At 34.9% G+C, this 16,393-nt stretch overlaps 1 protein-coding gene across 1 annotated transcript; it reads right to left on the bottom strand.

Annotated features, from left to right (window-relative positions):
* Positions 1-11,255: 11,255 nt before the first annotated feature.
* LOC116177567 lies at positions 11,256-12,137 on the bottom strand. The gene is made up of 2 exons (XM_031496558.1): positions 11,968-12,137; positions 11,256-11,617 (listed from the first exon to the last, which is right to left on the bottom strand). Exons 1-2 carry the CDS (start codon positions 12,119-12,121, stop codon positions 11,286-11,288), a joined length of 486 nt encoding a protein of 161 aa, XP_031352418.1. The 5' UTR covers positions 12,122-12,137; the 3' UTR covers positions 11,256-11,285.
* Between the last annotated feature and the right edge of the window lie 4,256 nt (positions 12,138-16,393).

Below are 16,393 nucleotides of genomic sequence, written 5' to 3'. Positions count from 1 at the left end.
AAAAATATTCGGTGTACTACGTAAAGAACAACCCCCGCAATACAAGAGTGCCTTACATGCAGGTATGAATGAATTAAAAAATTTGGCAAACCTAAGGTACACGGAAATTTATTAATTAAGGGTTGTTTAAATGTTGGTTGCAGATTATTTAAACATAATCTATCAAATAAACAAAAATGTTCGGTGTACTACGTAAAGGAACAACCCCCGCAATACAAGAATGCTTTACATGCAGGTATGAATGAATTAAAAAATTTGGCAAACCTAAAGTAGACGGAAATTTATTAATAAAGGGTTGTTTAAGGGTTGGTTACAGATTATTTCAACATAATCTATCAAAAACACACAAATGTTCGGTGTACTACGTAAAGGAACAACCCCCGCAATACAAAAGTGCTTTACATGCAGGTATGAATGAATTAAAAAATTTGGCAAACCTAAGGTACACGGAAATTTATTAATAAAGGGTTGTTTAAGGGTTGGTTACAGATTATTTAAACATAATCTATCAAAAACACACAGATGTTCGGTGTACTACGTAAAGGAACAACCCCCGCAATACAAGAATGCTTTACATGCATCAGGTATGAATGAATTAAAAAATTTGGCAAACCTAAAGTAGACGGAAATTTATTAATAAAGGGTTGTTTAAGGGTTGGTTGCAGATTATTTAAACATAATCTATCAAAAAAACACAAATGTTCGGTGTACTACGTAAAGGAACAACCCCCGCAATACAAAAGTGCTTTACATGCAGGTATGAATGAATTAAAAAATTTGGCAAACCTAAGGTACACGGAAATTTATTAATAAAGGGTTGTTTAAGGGTTGGTTACAGATTATTTAAACATAATCTATCAAAAACACACAAATGTTCGGTGTACTACGTAAAGGAACAACCCCCGCAATACAAGAATGCTTTACATGCAGGTATGAATGAATTAAAAAATTTGGCAAACCTAAAGTAGACGGAAATTTATTAATAAAGGGTTGTTTAAGGGTTGGTTACAGATTATTTCAACATAATCTATCAAAAACACACAAATGTTCGGTGTACTACGTAAAGGAACAACCCCCGCAATACAAAAGTGCTTTACATGCAGGTATGAATGAATTAAAAAATTTGGCAAACCTAAGGTACACGGAAATTTATTAATAAAGGGTTGTTTAAGGGTTGGTTGCAGATTATTTAAACATAATCTATCAAAAAAACACAAATGTTCGGTGTACTACGTAAAGGAACAACCCCCGCAATACAAGAATGCTTTACATGCAGGTATGAATGAATTAAAAAATTTGGCAAACCTAAAGTAGACGGAAATTTATTAATAAAGGGTTGTTTAAGGGTTGGTTACAGATTATTTCAACATAATCTATCAAAAACACACAAATGTTCGGTGTACTACGTAAAGGAACAACCCCCGCAATACAAAAGTGCTTTACATGCAGGTATGAATGAATTAAAAAATTTGGCAAACCTAAGGTACACGGAAATTTATTAATAAAGGGTTGTTTAAGGGTTGGTTATAGATTATTTAAACATAATCTATCAAATAAACAAAAATGTTCGGTGTACTACGTAAAGGAACAACCCCCGCAGTACAAGAGTGCTTTACATGCAGGAATAAATACGGGCGTTTAAATGTGGGAGCATCAGTTTTAACGCTTTTTCTAGAAGATCTAACTGCAATAATTTTATAAAGTAGAACTGTTTCTACAGGCGCTATTTTATACTCAGAGAAAGTATAATTAACATCCAATTTTTTCCAATTTGTTCAACTTTTCCCGTTATTTTTTATTCCAACTTAGACAAAGGAATATGCCTATATTTTTGCAGAAGAGTTTATATTTATTCGAAATGAAAAGTTATGGGTACCTATAATTTTCCATTAGAAAACATGAACTAAAATTTTTGAGGCTCTTGTCCCGCAATCATTTATGCCATCGTTCCCTTATTGCAATTAAGGTGTAATTATTTCAAGCATAATAGCTTAATACTTAATAGCCAAGAAATACAACTACTTAATAAGCGATACAAAATTATTAGAAGGAGAGGCAATAAATAATTCGAATCGTAGCGATTGGTTTTTCAATTCAAACACATGTTAAAAAACCAGATGGTTCTGATAACGATACAACATTCTAATTCAATTTGTTTGTAACACAGGTGTTACGTGTTCGCGTCGCGCGGTGTGCATCTCGCAATATTCGGACCGTTTTTGAAGTTCTTTTATTATTCTGTGGGGGTGAAGTGGCCGTGGAGGGATGCGGAAAATACTGCAACAACTACAAAGGTAAGAATTATACATTTTTAGCATGTAAGGACCTAATTTTCGTTCTTTTGATTGCGATAAACTTGTCAATTGTCAAACGCCCATCTCTTACAATGCGTATTTACCCAATTTGTTTTTGTCCTCAGATAATTTAAAAAGTTGATAAAACGTCAGGTTCATTTTCTCAAATTGCCATTTGAATTGTCTTCACAGAGTGCCAGTTATTACAATTCGCACGTTTTTGGATAATTAATGATTCACTTTAGCTACAGTTTGATGACTACATAGAAAACTAAGGGTTGTCCGTGGCCGCAGTGGCGCCGCCGGAAATATTTCAATGGGTGGGCCAACCTGGGCCAATATCTTTTTGGGTACCATACAATGGTTGGGCCATAATTCGCGAAAATTGTATTATGTAGGAGGAGATGAGTATCAAAAAATTAATTTACAAATACGAAACATTATTTATTGCACATTATTTTTGATTATTAATCAAAGCAATTTACAGGCCGATAAAGTTGACGACACCCCCACTTTGCTCAAGTCAAGTAAAAATATGCCTATAATTTAGGACTAATTAAAGATTAATTTGTACGCGGGGGTGATTTCACCTCCCACCAAGCGCTCGTTTGCTATATTTGTTTAAATGTAATACTATACTTATAAAGTGATATGATAACAGATGGGAAAATTATAAGTTTTAAGGGTCCTGTAGGTACTTCTAGTAGGCATGCTTTAAAGTGAAATTCGTGTGAACAAATGTAGTGCAATACGCAGTCAATTGGTGATTCTAAAATTGTGAGTGGGAATTTGTTCAACAGAGACGCGCAAATCGCGAGCTTGAATTTTTTACTTAAACGCTCATCAGTAATCATATTTGCCTTTAAATCCATATTTTTCTGTAATTTCAAGAATTTTACCACAAAAAAATAGCACCCCATTAACACTGTATACCATCAGGTGCGTACTCGAACCAGTGGCGAAAAAGGCAGGAAAACATGAAGTAGGTTCCTTCATGTATACCTGTCACTGCAATGAATACAATATTGCCAACAGAAACCACACTGAAAATACAAATGAATTATTCAGTTATTTATATTATTAAAGCCAATTATTGTTTCGAAAGGATTTAGGAGGCAGAATGTTATATTTAAGTTAGAAGGGGGTTTGAGCGCATTTTTATTAAATTATGTTGACACATTTGCGTAAAACATTAAGGAGATGTAAATAATACAAGGACGAAGAAAGTAGAATTAAAAATGGGGGCGCGAGATTCTCGAAACATCTTTCTTTCCTTAGGAGAAAATGAATTGATTCCCGTTTTATGTCGATACTAAGGGGCCCATTAAATTGGTTTAGATTAGAGTCCATAAAACCGAGAGAATTTCCGTACAGGCGGTTTAACCGCACGGCTTAGTTTTTCCCACGGCGGTGTCGAACAAATTCGGCTCATTTGCGACACCTCTTTTTGTTGGTAATAATGACTTTGCGCCAGTTAATCCCTCCAACTGTCGTAAAAAATGGTTGGGGGTGCCCTTTTTTTTAACGACGATAACGTACTTTGAATGAATGCTTCAAACTACTTCTGTTATTGTCAGATAATTGACGTCCGAATGAAAAATTATTTCCACTGCTTTCGTTTGAAAATGAGAAATTTCACTGCGTAATAACCACGAATGTTCGATACACGCGCAAAGTTTATGTAAAAAATTTACCGTTTTTAACCATTTCGAAAACCGAGGGATTTACTTCGCCTCAGGTTGGTCCATGTCCTCCGAGTGGTTTCATGTATAATACATCTGGAGGCCAGGTCGGCCCAGTAAAATCGATGGAAAAGCGCAGGCGAATAAGTTTCCCCGGTCCCGAACCGACAACCAGGAGCCACAGTTCGTTCCGGTAGCCGCTTTGGATACCATTGGAGAGGTTTCCGGGATGCGAAATTCGTGTCCGGTGCATTTTCTACAACGTGAATGCAATTTCAATACGCGTGGACTTGTTTGCAGCACGCTAATGGGTATGCTTGCGAACATTCTTGCGATTTCGTTCACATTCAACGAATAGCATACTCTATAGATTTTCTTTTCCAAGTCTTGTGACGGTGTTTGTAGATTAGGATTAAACGTTGATACCGATTGAAGTCATTCTGGAACACTTTAGATATAAATAGTGTTCAGTGCTTCAGTTGACACTGAAAGAGAACATCTTTCAAAGCTGTTAAAACTAAGGTAGGAGTCTTTTTTTCTCTCGTCTTAAGGCAAACGAAAAGTAATTTCGCTTATTGAAATAATAAAGGAGAAGGCAGTAAAATGGTCATTAAGCTCCGCTTTTTATATGATAATTATACCATAAAATTTCTAAATGGGCTGCGCCGTTAAGAAAATCTAAGGTATAACATATCGGGTCGTTGGGGTTGAAGCGATAATTCTCCCCGTAACAATCAATTCTCGAACGACGTTGTTAAGTAGAGTGTCGTTCACAAACTTTGAAAGGAGTGGACACAAAAACCGCTTTTCACACTTCGTTTTTCCTATCCACCTGGTTAGCTTTCTCTGCCCTCTCGTCTCTTTAACGTTTAAGGTGTATTTGTGTCATTGGTTTGATATTGAATGTCCCTACTTCTTACGTAACCTCCAAATATGTCTGTGAAAGGTGCTTAAAATCTATACATCGATTATTATTCAACATGCTTGAACTATCTTTCAATTTTTCTACATGAATGAAAATTTAACAGGCATATTGTGAAGTCTCTATCTAATTCATTGTATTTAATGCAAATACTCGTACCACTATTGTGCTGAGCCAGATTTCTTCAATAAGATCAAATCGAATGTGGTAGGTAAGAATTTACCTGATACAAATTGTATGCTTCAAAATTTGGATCCATGCGTTTACGATTTTATCCTCTTTACTACTAACGATGCCGTCCAGTCTCGTGAAAAAATGAGTACCATCGACATTTTCGAAATTAAAAGATTACGGAGCTTCAGGTTTTGATAAAATTTAAGTTACCACAGCTTCAGTCAGGTACATTCTAAAAAGGCACTTGTGAAGACTTTGTTAAAATCCGGAGTTATACTATTACAAACTAAAATCATTGAATATTCAAAGTTAAAATTGAATCTAATGATAGGTACCTACATACTACTCGCAGAGCACACAAAAAAGTAGTTTGAGCGCGATAGTATTCAGGGTTAGTAAAACCTCGAGTAAAACTATTGCTTTATGAACAATCAACCATTGCACCATTGCTAAGTTAAGTTTCTTCTTCAATGTATTTAAGTTTAACATAAATGGCACTTCGTTTTGAGTTAATTATTGAGGCATTATTAACAAAGAAGAATTAAATTCATGCGAGATCGTATAGGAAAATCGCGTATCGAAAGATACCAACACATATTTCCCAAAAAGCTAGCTGCCCTCCACTCGGGTCCGTTAACTTGGCCCCCCCCACTGCGAGATTTGATAGTCGTATTATTTTGAATTGAATGCGCTCGTTATGCGCTCATATGCGCCACCGATAATAACTCTTGCGCCATTATCGTTTTTTAGAAATCCGAAAAAATATTTGGGGGGGCCAAGTGAACGTAGCCCCCCCCCCAGTACGTATTTTGTCCCTTGTAACTAGGTCACCTGATACATTTGGTTATGCGCTCAATTGCGCCGCTTGAATTAAAGCTAGCGCCAAGAGTTATTATCGGTGGCACATATGAGCGCATAACGAGCGCATTCATTTCAAAATAATACGACTATGAAATCTCTCAGTGGGGGGGGGGGGCAAGTTAACGGACCCCCTCCACTCTAGGTAGTTTTAGTTCAGTAACATTACAATAAATTGTATAATAGTTTTCGGTCGGTTTATTGAATTAAAGCACAAGAATTAATATCCTTTCTACTCCTTTTTGTAACACAACAAGGGAGGTTTTTGATAGGCACTTCGCCCTTATAGGACAGACCCGATTATAGGTACAAGGGGTGTGGGACCTTTATCACTATCAGATCGCTACTTACATTCACTGCAAAACGATTGGGAGGGTGCTCTTGATTCCTCTAGCGATAGTTCGCAAATGTTAAACTGCAATTGAACCGTAAAATACTATACATCATTGAATACAGGATCAAAAGGGTTTTAAGAATATATCAGAATATCAGGGCCGTATTAAAAATGAAGTTTTAATTTCTCAGTTCATATTTTATTATCTTTGATTTTAAGTGAATGATGGATGCTCTACCTGTACTCACACTTGGCATACCTGAATCTTTGTACCATAATGAAACAAATGCTGTAGGTACCACCCGTTTGCTCCAAACATTCATTTCGTTATCACCTCTACATCAGTTGAGTTGATAATTTTGCTCTTATTCTAACGAATCATGAGAACAACAAAGATTACACACCGATTGGAAATATATGTCTCCATTGACTTAAAATGAAGTGTCATTTGTATTAAAGTTAAATAGTATTACATGGAAGAACAAAGTTAACTTTGCAATAATGAAATGGTTGATTGTTCTCAAGCAATAGGTAACTACTGCATTTTCCAAAAAAAAAGGTCGGTTCAGCCAAAGCTCAATTATTCAAAGATAATGAGTAAGTATACCTACTCTTAAAAGCAAGTCTTACGTTGAAAACATTAGCACTCGACTACTCGAGTACCTACAACCGAGTATTTTGAATGTGCAAACGGCACCATTCAGACGGCGCAATCAAGTAATTCTGTTTTTACACAAGAACGCATAACCTTTTCATTAAATTTTCAATAAAAGTTAATGTTCAACTATTAAAAAACGAAATGACGTATCTTCCCGGCTGTATAATAATTTAACACTCAAATTCTACAAATGGTGAATTGTCAAACATTCGTGAAACAGTTAGAGCTATAATACCTGTCTGAAGTTTTTGTAATTCAAATAACAATTTATTTCGGGAACATTAATTCGCGCTCAGTTGATGGATAATATTTTTCTGCCCCGACGTATTCTCGAAATGAGACTGTTCATTGTAACTCTGATACATTTCTCATTTTAACACGCGCATTATTTGTGTTTAGAATCGATATCAATCACTTTTGCTACCTACGCTGTGATCGTGTTTAGACACTATTAATCTACTTATAAAATTACCTCCAGCTTTGTGACAAGCAGTTATGAATAGCCCTTTGAAGTAGTGAAATTTTTCAAGTCGATTATAAGATGTTTTTTTTTTCTTAGAGAAATGTTTATATGTAGAATGGCAATATTTATTTATTGTCAAACCTCCAGTTTATAAACATGTGCTTCCTAGCAAATTCAAATGTCAACGTGAACTATGCATACATTTCCCTTAATTTTCAAATGTACACCGCTCTGAGACAGTAGATCGGTAGGAACCTGTGGGAATCCATTAATTGTTGCATGGAATCTAGGTTGCATATTGAGGACAGTGTGCTTTAGTTAGTTGCATGGTGAACTGAACCGCAGAACCATCTACAAGATACCTATAAATCAATGAAAGATTTTTTTGTGTTATCCACTATAATAAAAGAGTGAGAGTAGTGAAGTAATAATTTTCATATTCTTAGTAAGTGCAAATATGACTTCCCATCGTTTCTGACCTGCATCAAGTACCCTATGAGTGTAAAGCAGCATCGGTCTTTCATCATCTTATTAGTTCCCAAATAAGTGAAGTGCTAAGAGATATTATACTCATTATCTGAATGAGACGGCCTATGTCGAATTGAAGTGTGCAATTAAGCATGGAATGTAGGTCAGGATGTCGTCTTGGAAATGTTAGGACCAAACAAAAGGAAAACGTAAATACCTGCTTCGTTTGATGAAACTCAATTCTACGGGTTTCTATACGTTTATACTATCAGGGTGTTTGAACAATGGCTTCAAGAATCACCTCAAACTTAATAAACTCTATAATAAGAACTCACAAATTTTTACCTCAAAGCAATAAAGTCGTTGGGAATTTTCTTTAACACTTTATAAGTAGCAAATATATAAACAGAGCCATTTAAAGCAAACAATACGAAAGTATTAATCAAAGATCCGTCCATGAATGACGCTGTTTACAACTTAAAACATCATTTCCAAATTGAAAAGTACATATAAAAGGGTAACCCGTCGACGCGTTTGACTTCTGTAAAATTTTTATTACCCCAGCTTTCTGTTCTCGAGCCTTCCATGATCGAATAGTGCGTTAAATTTCTTTGGGGTATTTACTTGTTATTTCGGAGGTGATTTTCTGGCGCAATTTTATTTCATCTTATGCCCGATAAGAGACGAGTTCTGAATTTCGGACTTATTTATAACTTATTTTTATGGTCGCTTAACGTCTTCCCGAACTTTTTCATTCATTGCCGAAACGTTTACGGCCATATAGAAGTTGTGACATTATAACTTGTACAATAAAACTCATATTTGTGCTGCGTGTTGTAGCACAAAAACACGAAAATAAACGCTGCTGAAATTTAAGGGCTTCTTGCTACTGAACAGGTTTTCAATTGTGAATATAATTACTTATAAGTACATTTTATCAATAAGTAATGTTATTAATACGCATTTGAATACGCACGAATATGTAGGAATTTTGAAAAAAAATTAGGCATACCCTAAAACCTATCCAAAGAAATTTTTGTAACTCTTATGATTGCTGAGAAAAAAATTGAAGAAGAAATCCAAATTTCGCCACTTCTTTGGAGGTGGCTCCCAAACAAAACACGTTGGACCCTCGGTTTATTAGGAAAAAGTGCTTGTCCTCTCTATCGGGCAATTTAATTTTTTTTACATAGGTACGGTCATGTAACACCCTATATTATGGCGCATACCGTACTTAGCGTAACTTGGCAGCCAATTTCCACTACTTGACTTGAGATTAACTAGATTTTAAGTCGAGTTAGGACAAGTAGTTTGAAAATCAGGTCCAGTAGTGAATCCCTATTGACAGTAAAGTAAATCAAATAAGTAGAACAGAATCAAGTAGAATTTACTTAATTCGTCAGAGACTTGGCTTCTAGTAGAAACGCCTCTGTAACGTTTTGTTTAAGTTAATTGTGTAGATCCTTTAGGCTTGCATATATTCATATTCGTTATTCTGTGCGTCCTAGATCTCGTTTAGCTATTCATAGTACCCGAAAAAGTTTTGTCGAGATCTATTATTTTGCCTTTGTGTTTGACCTATCCATCTTAAAATCACCAAGGTTGCTTCCGTTACTCTCCAACGGGTTAACCGATCCAATTCAAAACGACTAGTATCCGTTTCACTATCTTTGTGGTTCAATAGTGCAAGTATAGGTACCTATCTCAAATTAATACCACTTGAAATAAAGGGACCAAAGATCGATAAGGATGAAGTTAACTTTTAGTTCATTGCGTTTAGTACGCAATTGGACATGCAAATTAATATTGACGTAGACCTTAAGGAATAAATAATATTTTTATACCCCTTTCATATTTAAGCAATATCAGAACAAAAGCGAATGTACCTATTTAATCCGCAAAAAGTTTTTGGAAATTAGGTTACGCCCCGAATACGAAAATAGAATGATCGTGTCGGTATCTGATGAACTTTTAGGGATTTTGTAGGGCAAACTAACTGTTTTCGAGTTCTAACATTATCGAGCAATCATTTGCTCACCGAACACGTTCGAGTCAGTATGAGGATTAGTGAGAGAATTCAGCAATATGCTGCCGCTGTGTTGTGTATGCGTGCGAGTTCGATAAAAATTCAAGAGTTAACTCGATACCGAAAGCAAACGGAAGCACGTCGGCATTTTTTTTCGAAATTAAAGGCCGTATATATAATGAACCTAACTAAATAAAGGTAAAGCCTCGAAAGCTTAATCATCGTATAACGGGAAAGTTAGCGTTGGAAGCAAATGATTCGGAACTTTCGGGCACCCACATAACTTCGAGATTTTATCGAGACGTAACAGGGTCGACAACATTACAGATAAGAACCTACCTCGTTTTAGCTGTAACAATATAGGGGATGGAAGATGTGCCTTTTATTATACACAATCATTTTAGACTATCATTGTCTTCGAGCCATATCACCCAAGATGTCGATTTTTTAAGCGATATGGCGAAACAATTCTAGAAATTGTATAGTCTGTGCAAGCTTACAATTGTGAGATTACCTCATTTATATAAGCAATAACTACTGAATTGGTGACCATTACGGTCTTCTTTTAGAATGCAATTCAATTGAATCTGATTTACACTGCATTAATAAACTTTACGAACAGTTATTCTACTCTTATTCCAATATTTTCTTTTGCTTGAATTCAAACTAATTCTGTGTGATTTAAATGGCGCTGCTCAGCATTTTGTAAATTACACTGCCAATTTATATCACTTTACTTTACTGATCACTATCCAACTTATTACTTTAACTTACGCAAATCCCACAAACATACATTAAATGAGGAATTATACCCGAATCAATCATGCCAACTATAATAATAATCATACATACTGCTAATGTGCAAAGTATTTACAATAATACAATCGTCAAAAAAATAGAAATATGATTCCGCGTTAGAGGTCGTTTCATCAACCCAAAATGACAAATATTTGACGATTAATGATTGAAAAATGGAAGAATTTCATCAAAAGCAATTCACATATTTTCAACAAACTCGAACTTTAGCATTCTCTCCCACCAAACGACTTATACAAATTGTGAATCGAAGAGCCACGGATTTATGTTAATTTAGCGAAATTGCCGTTTTCTTATACAGAATTTCAATTTCCCCCGGTACTCATTATGCGGCAATTTGTGTTCCACCCTTTTTTAGGTGGCCTGGTAAATTATTTTCCCATTTGTAAAACATTGTCGTTTGTCTAAAACTCATTTGGTATAAGATACAGACTTTTAATCTAGAGCCAACTGTATAATTTTAAACAGTAAATAACAAAAAAAGAGAAATTGGAGTAGGTATTAATGACCTAATACGATTTTCTTTTCATAGGGCGTAATGGAGAAATAAATCGTTGCAGTAGAGTGTAATTGTTTTGTAATTATTGCATTCAAGTAAAAGGCAGTAATAAAGTGTAGCTTTTAACGTCATCCGAGTACAAAATTAAATAATTACTGATATAATAATTAATTAAGGAGTTTAAATCTTTAAAAGTTTTTTCATTAAATTTTTCTTGTCCCAGGGCAATTAGGGCATCGGTCCTTTGTCGTATTACAAGATGAAAGACTTTATTATCCTGCGTTAGTGAAAGGATTCCTATGTTGGGTTCCTGAGATGAAGGGCGAATAATGAAGGTGCCATTTTGTTTACCCTGCAGGAGTTCCTCGGCAGTTTCTCTATTCACGTGCTTGTAGAAGGATTCGGTTATTTCAAACTTCCGCTCTGAAGCAAAAAAGAAAGATTTAAAAATTTTATGAAAAAGTTATTTGCCTTGAATTCTCTTTCAAATTCGCGCATTTAGCTTTAAGGCTAACGAAAGTTCTTCTCGTTCGACAAACTTTTCCTATAATAAGTACGTAAAATGCATTCGTGGTTTTATCAAATAATATTACTATCGAAGGGTAAAAAGTTTGGTTCTCGTGGTTTATCATTATCGCGTAATTGAAGCTCTTTTCCACCCTCGAAATTGGATCGAAAGTTAAACATTAGTCAAGGGCGAAAACGTCTATTTTAACAGAAAATTTATCGCCGTTTCCTAAATTAAAAGTAGTTGTAAGTTTAAAGAAACGTACCGTGCTTACTATCGTAAATACTACTTTGTAAGCTGTTATTCCTCATACAGAAGCAAACACAACACATTTTGTAAGTTGCGTCTAAGCAATCACTAAATATTCGGTTGGCCAAGTTGCCAAATACTCGAAAGAACACTTTGAAACACCAACACATTTATTTCTTATCTTACGTAGATCCGCGCCGTGTTCAGGCAAGACAATTTAAATGCATTTGCAGCGCATGCAACCAAAATAAAAATCCATAATGTACGTATGTGACATATGTGCACATAACCATACAATGTAACTTTTTATTCTTTTTATAACATATGCTTATTTCTACTTGATTTTTATAGTACACAAAAATGACTTCCGGAATTTAGTATCTGTCACGGGGTGTTACTCCATCTTTCGTTTCCCTTGCTTTGGACGGTTTATTTTTTAGCCCGTTAAACACAATTACTTTGGCCTATAAATTGTGTAGAGCTCTTGAAGCAGGCGTGCTGACGTTTTCCAAATGCGTTTTAGAACATTTTTAAACAATATAATTGATTCAACACGTTTTGTAACCTTGGTCATCAGTGGATTCATATATGATTTCGCCATTTTTATGTTTATATTGCAGGATTTACCACTCCAATCTTCCAAAAGTTTAGCCCTCCTAATTTAGTAGGTAACCACATTTCACGTTCACATTCCTAGATGAGATTTTAAATTTTATCACCGAAAGCATAACAATATCCTTCGTAGGTATAGTCATGGACTGCTTGTACCTACTCCATTATAAATGCTTGTAACTATCAATTATATAAGTACCTATATCATTTTAACGTTAAGCCAAGAACTCTATTATGCGAAAAGAATCAGCAATGGTGTAAAATACGTACTATTATTAACCAAATATATCATTCAACATGGCGGCCAGGGGCGGACTGGGTACTTAAGGGCCAGGTGGAATTGCATAGGTTACGGGCCATTAAAGTATTAGTGTAGTAATGAAGGTGGCGGGGCGGGGGGGGGGGAAGCTCTGTCGAAAATCAATTACCATACAGTTTTTTTTAAATATCTCCAAAGAAGGGAGATCTTTTTGGTGAAACGCCTAACGTAGAGTTATCATCTTTTTAAACACCTTTTAGTATAACGACAAAATTTTTAAGCTAGAGCCATAATCTAATGTAATCATATGGGTAGATATCAAACGGGACATTTTGGGTCCTCGTTTATCCTTCTTGTCCATTATTTATATTCTTGACGATGTATAAGAAAATATTTAAAGTTGTAATAAATAAGGTACCTAGTAGAGAGTGCTTTTGCATTTAAGAATACACTACCCGTGTATCAAGCCTAATGATTTACTTTAGCTTTTCAAGCGGAAAAACAGAAGGGAAATCAAAGCTTCGCATAGTCGAGTTTCCCTCGGCACTGGAAAAGAAAAAGAAACAATCTAGTGGTTGCAAATAGCACAATTATGTTCGTTTATCTACCGATAGGGCGCACATACAACTCAATCACTGCCTTGATTTTATTCTATAGATTTCTTACTAAGATTAATTATTGTGATGTCACCAAAAGATATGTTATTCATGCATTAAGGAAGAGCATAACTTCTTATAACCAAGTTAATTTTGGCTGGGAAATGGGAGGCAAAAATGTCTTTATACGAGAAGTGTTTGAAGCGGATATAAAAATGTGAAATTCAATAGGTAGTTGAGCCAACAGGCAGGAGATGAAAATCCGTGCCCGCTTGAAAAATAACGATTGGTGGAAATCATGAAGAATTATGCTGCATAATATTCGATAAACTTTGAAATTTACTTTTTAAACGTATTTAGATACGTGAACTACTATGCTCCAAGAGGTTACCTACCTAATAAACGAAATTCCTCAATTCTATAGTTAAAAAACAAAGTTTTCTATTAAGGTATGTACGTTATAACAAAAAATACCAGTCTTTGCGTTCTTAAAATCCGTGGGTAGTTTGATTTAAAACGCGGAATTTTAATTAATCACATCACTACGGTTTGTAAAGATAATCTTGTTTCTCGCTTGAAATCTTGGTACGAAAATTAATTTAGTCGAATTACAACTTTCGTAGCTTGTCCAGAAAATCTTCAAAGGTTTTTAAAGCAATTTTCAATAAAATGCATTGGAGAAGATAAAAATTCTCTAGAGACAGAGCGGCGTGAGCTTTAAAACATAGTGGATTTTATACATTTTCTAAATCCACGACATTGCTGTTTGAAATAGTTTTATTGAAGTGAGGGGGTTGGTGGTTTACGGAAATATGTAGAAAATAAAGTTTTCCGGTTTGCTTTGCTGTAACGCAACACTAAAATAAACGGGAAAAAGTAGCGTGTTTCGCTGGCGAGAATCGAGAAGTAGATCTAGAAAGTATTACGATTTTTCCCTAACCTCATTAGAGAGCAGCGCAAATTTGTAATTAGAGTTGTAAAAGAAAGAAATAGTGCCTTGGATATTTACTAGGCCACTTTTGTGGTTTTCTAGAAACGTATTTGTGTTAAAACATCAAAATGAAAATGTATGCCTATATTATTTAAATCTTAACCGCGCGATCTTCTTGCCGACAGAGATATTGCAATTTGAGCCCAAACGCCATAAATCTATGTAGTAAATGTTAATAAAGTGAAAACCTCGACCCTTTTCATGTACAACAACGCCTCCACTTCGCGTAATCATTCATAATTGAAGAATTTAATTTAGCGTTGTGTATTTGTCAGCCACCAATTATAAATACAAACAAGATTTTAATTTAAACTGGATTTTGTTTAATTACTAGGAACAATCGGGTATACTTGCTTGTGATATCAACTTTTCCATAATTACTTGACAAGTGCATTGCTTTAATACTTTTTCACTCTTTGTCTGGAAATTCTGTTGCGCAGAAATCTCTATTCAAAATACCCATCGCGTTTCGACATCCTCTACATTCATTCATTTTTCAACAGATTGTTTCTATCTTTAATCGAAAATCGTAGTAAAAATAGAAGGGTATACTTTCTTGCGTGACTTTTGATACATGCAAAGCTCGAAATGTACAACACGTCAAACAAAATTGAAAATTCTGCATTTTTTGCCAATTTTATCCCAATTTATGACATGCAGTAATTTGATGATATTTTGCAAATGTAGCTATTCAGGAATCGAAAGGAGAAAAATATGGGACAGGCATTTGTGTTGAAAAGAACTGTTGAAGTACCTTGAAATTACTCAATATGAAATGAAGTCAAGTAATATGGAAAATTATAAACTACTTGACTTGCTGAATCATTACACGCAAGACAAAATTTTATAAAAAAATGCGTAAGTTTAAAACGAGAAGGAAACCTATTTTTGGGGTGCAATTACAGGGTTGATTATAGATTACATAAGCATAATCTACCAAAAAAAAATAAAAATAGTTGGTGTACCACAAAAGTTACAACTCCTGGAATTGATGATTGCTATACAAAATTACATAACTTTAAAATATAGAAAGAAATTTTTCTTCAAATGATAATTGCAGGGTTGTTTATAGATAATAATAGTAATAATAATAAACCGATACAACGGAATATCGAAGGATCCTCAGCATTACTATCACTTTTTTAACGATCATTTATTTTAACCTTCGATTTTAAGGTGCGTGTCAGACGTACGGACAAAAGGGTGGACATTGAATGACACAAAACCATTATACCCCCCGTTTGTTACACGTGAAGGCAAACTGATGTCCAGATTTCTAGAACGCACGTATTTTAACGCAACAATATGTTACCATTACTATTAATTATGCAAAAGGCTCACATGCATAGTTTACCGTACCAACAGCATTATAAATCCGTCATGAAAAACTATGTCCTTGAAAGGGTCGAAACAAACATTATATTCTCGATAGTTGTACCTACTTATCTTGCAAAATTTTAGCGATTCTACTCCACTGAGTTTTAATTACTCCCTCTTTGTAATCTGAACCGTCAATTTTCTTCTGTATCCAAAATCTTGCATGATATTAGCGAGTAGTAAAATCTGGCAAGTTGTGGTGAACTGACATTTTTTGACTTCGGCATAATTTGGCCTTCTACTTTTTGGAGCACCAAACGTGAAAAGGATGTAAGTACCTACCCGTTTTATACACTCGGTGTCGTCGGATATCATTATATCATTTCGTCTTTATCCCTGACATTGACTTGAATTGAAATGACTTCACGAAGAGCGAATATGACTTCCAACCGAACGCGTTGTTTGTAGTAGAGTATCGGCTCAAAGTGATGTATTAGAAATTGATCGCATACTTAAGTATACATAAAAGAAATATCAGATTAAAACATTCTAGACAAATTTGTTTGAGTAAGTATAAAAAGATATTGGAAATGTATGTCACGGATTGGTTTTTCATTTTCGTTTATATTTGCAAACCTGATTTACATCTATTAGAACGTTCGATTGT

This window comes from Photinus pyralis, unplaced genomic scaffold (genome assembly GCF_008802855.1).
Source record: "Photinus pyralis isolate 1611_PpyrPB1 unplaced genomic scaffold, Ppyr1.3 Ppyr1.4_LG8, whole genome shotgun sequence".
NCBI lineage: Eukaryota > Metazoa > Arthropoda > Insecta > Coleoptera > Lampyridae > Photinus > Photinus pyralis.
This window is presented reverse-complemented; position numbering and strand designations above follow the sequence as displayed.

Excerpts from the sequence above, each read along its gene's own strand:
- LOC116177567 (XM_031496558.1), bottom strand. The coding sequence starts at position 12,121 with ATGTGTTGGTGTTTCAAAGTGTTCTTTCGAGTATTTGGCAACTTGGCC. Across the intron at positions 11,618-11,967 it reads TATTTACGATAGTAAGCACG|AGCGGAAGTTTGAAATAACC; the intron begins GTACGTTTCTTT and ends TTTTTGCTTCAG.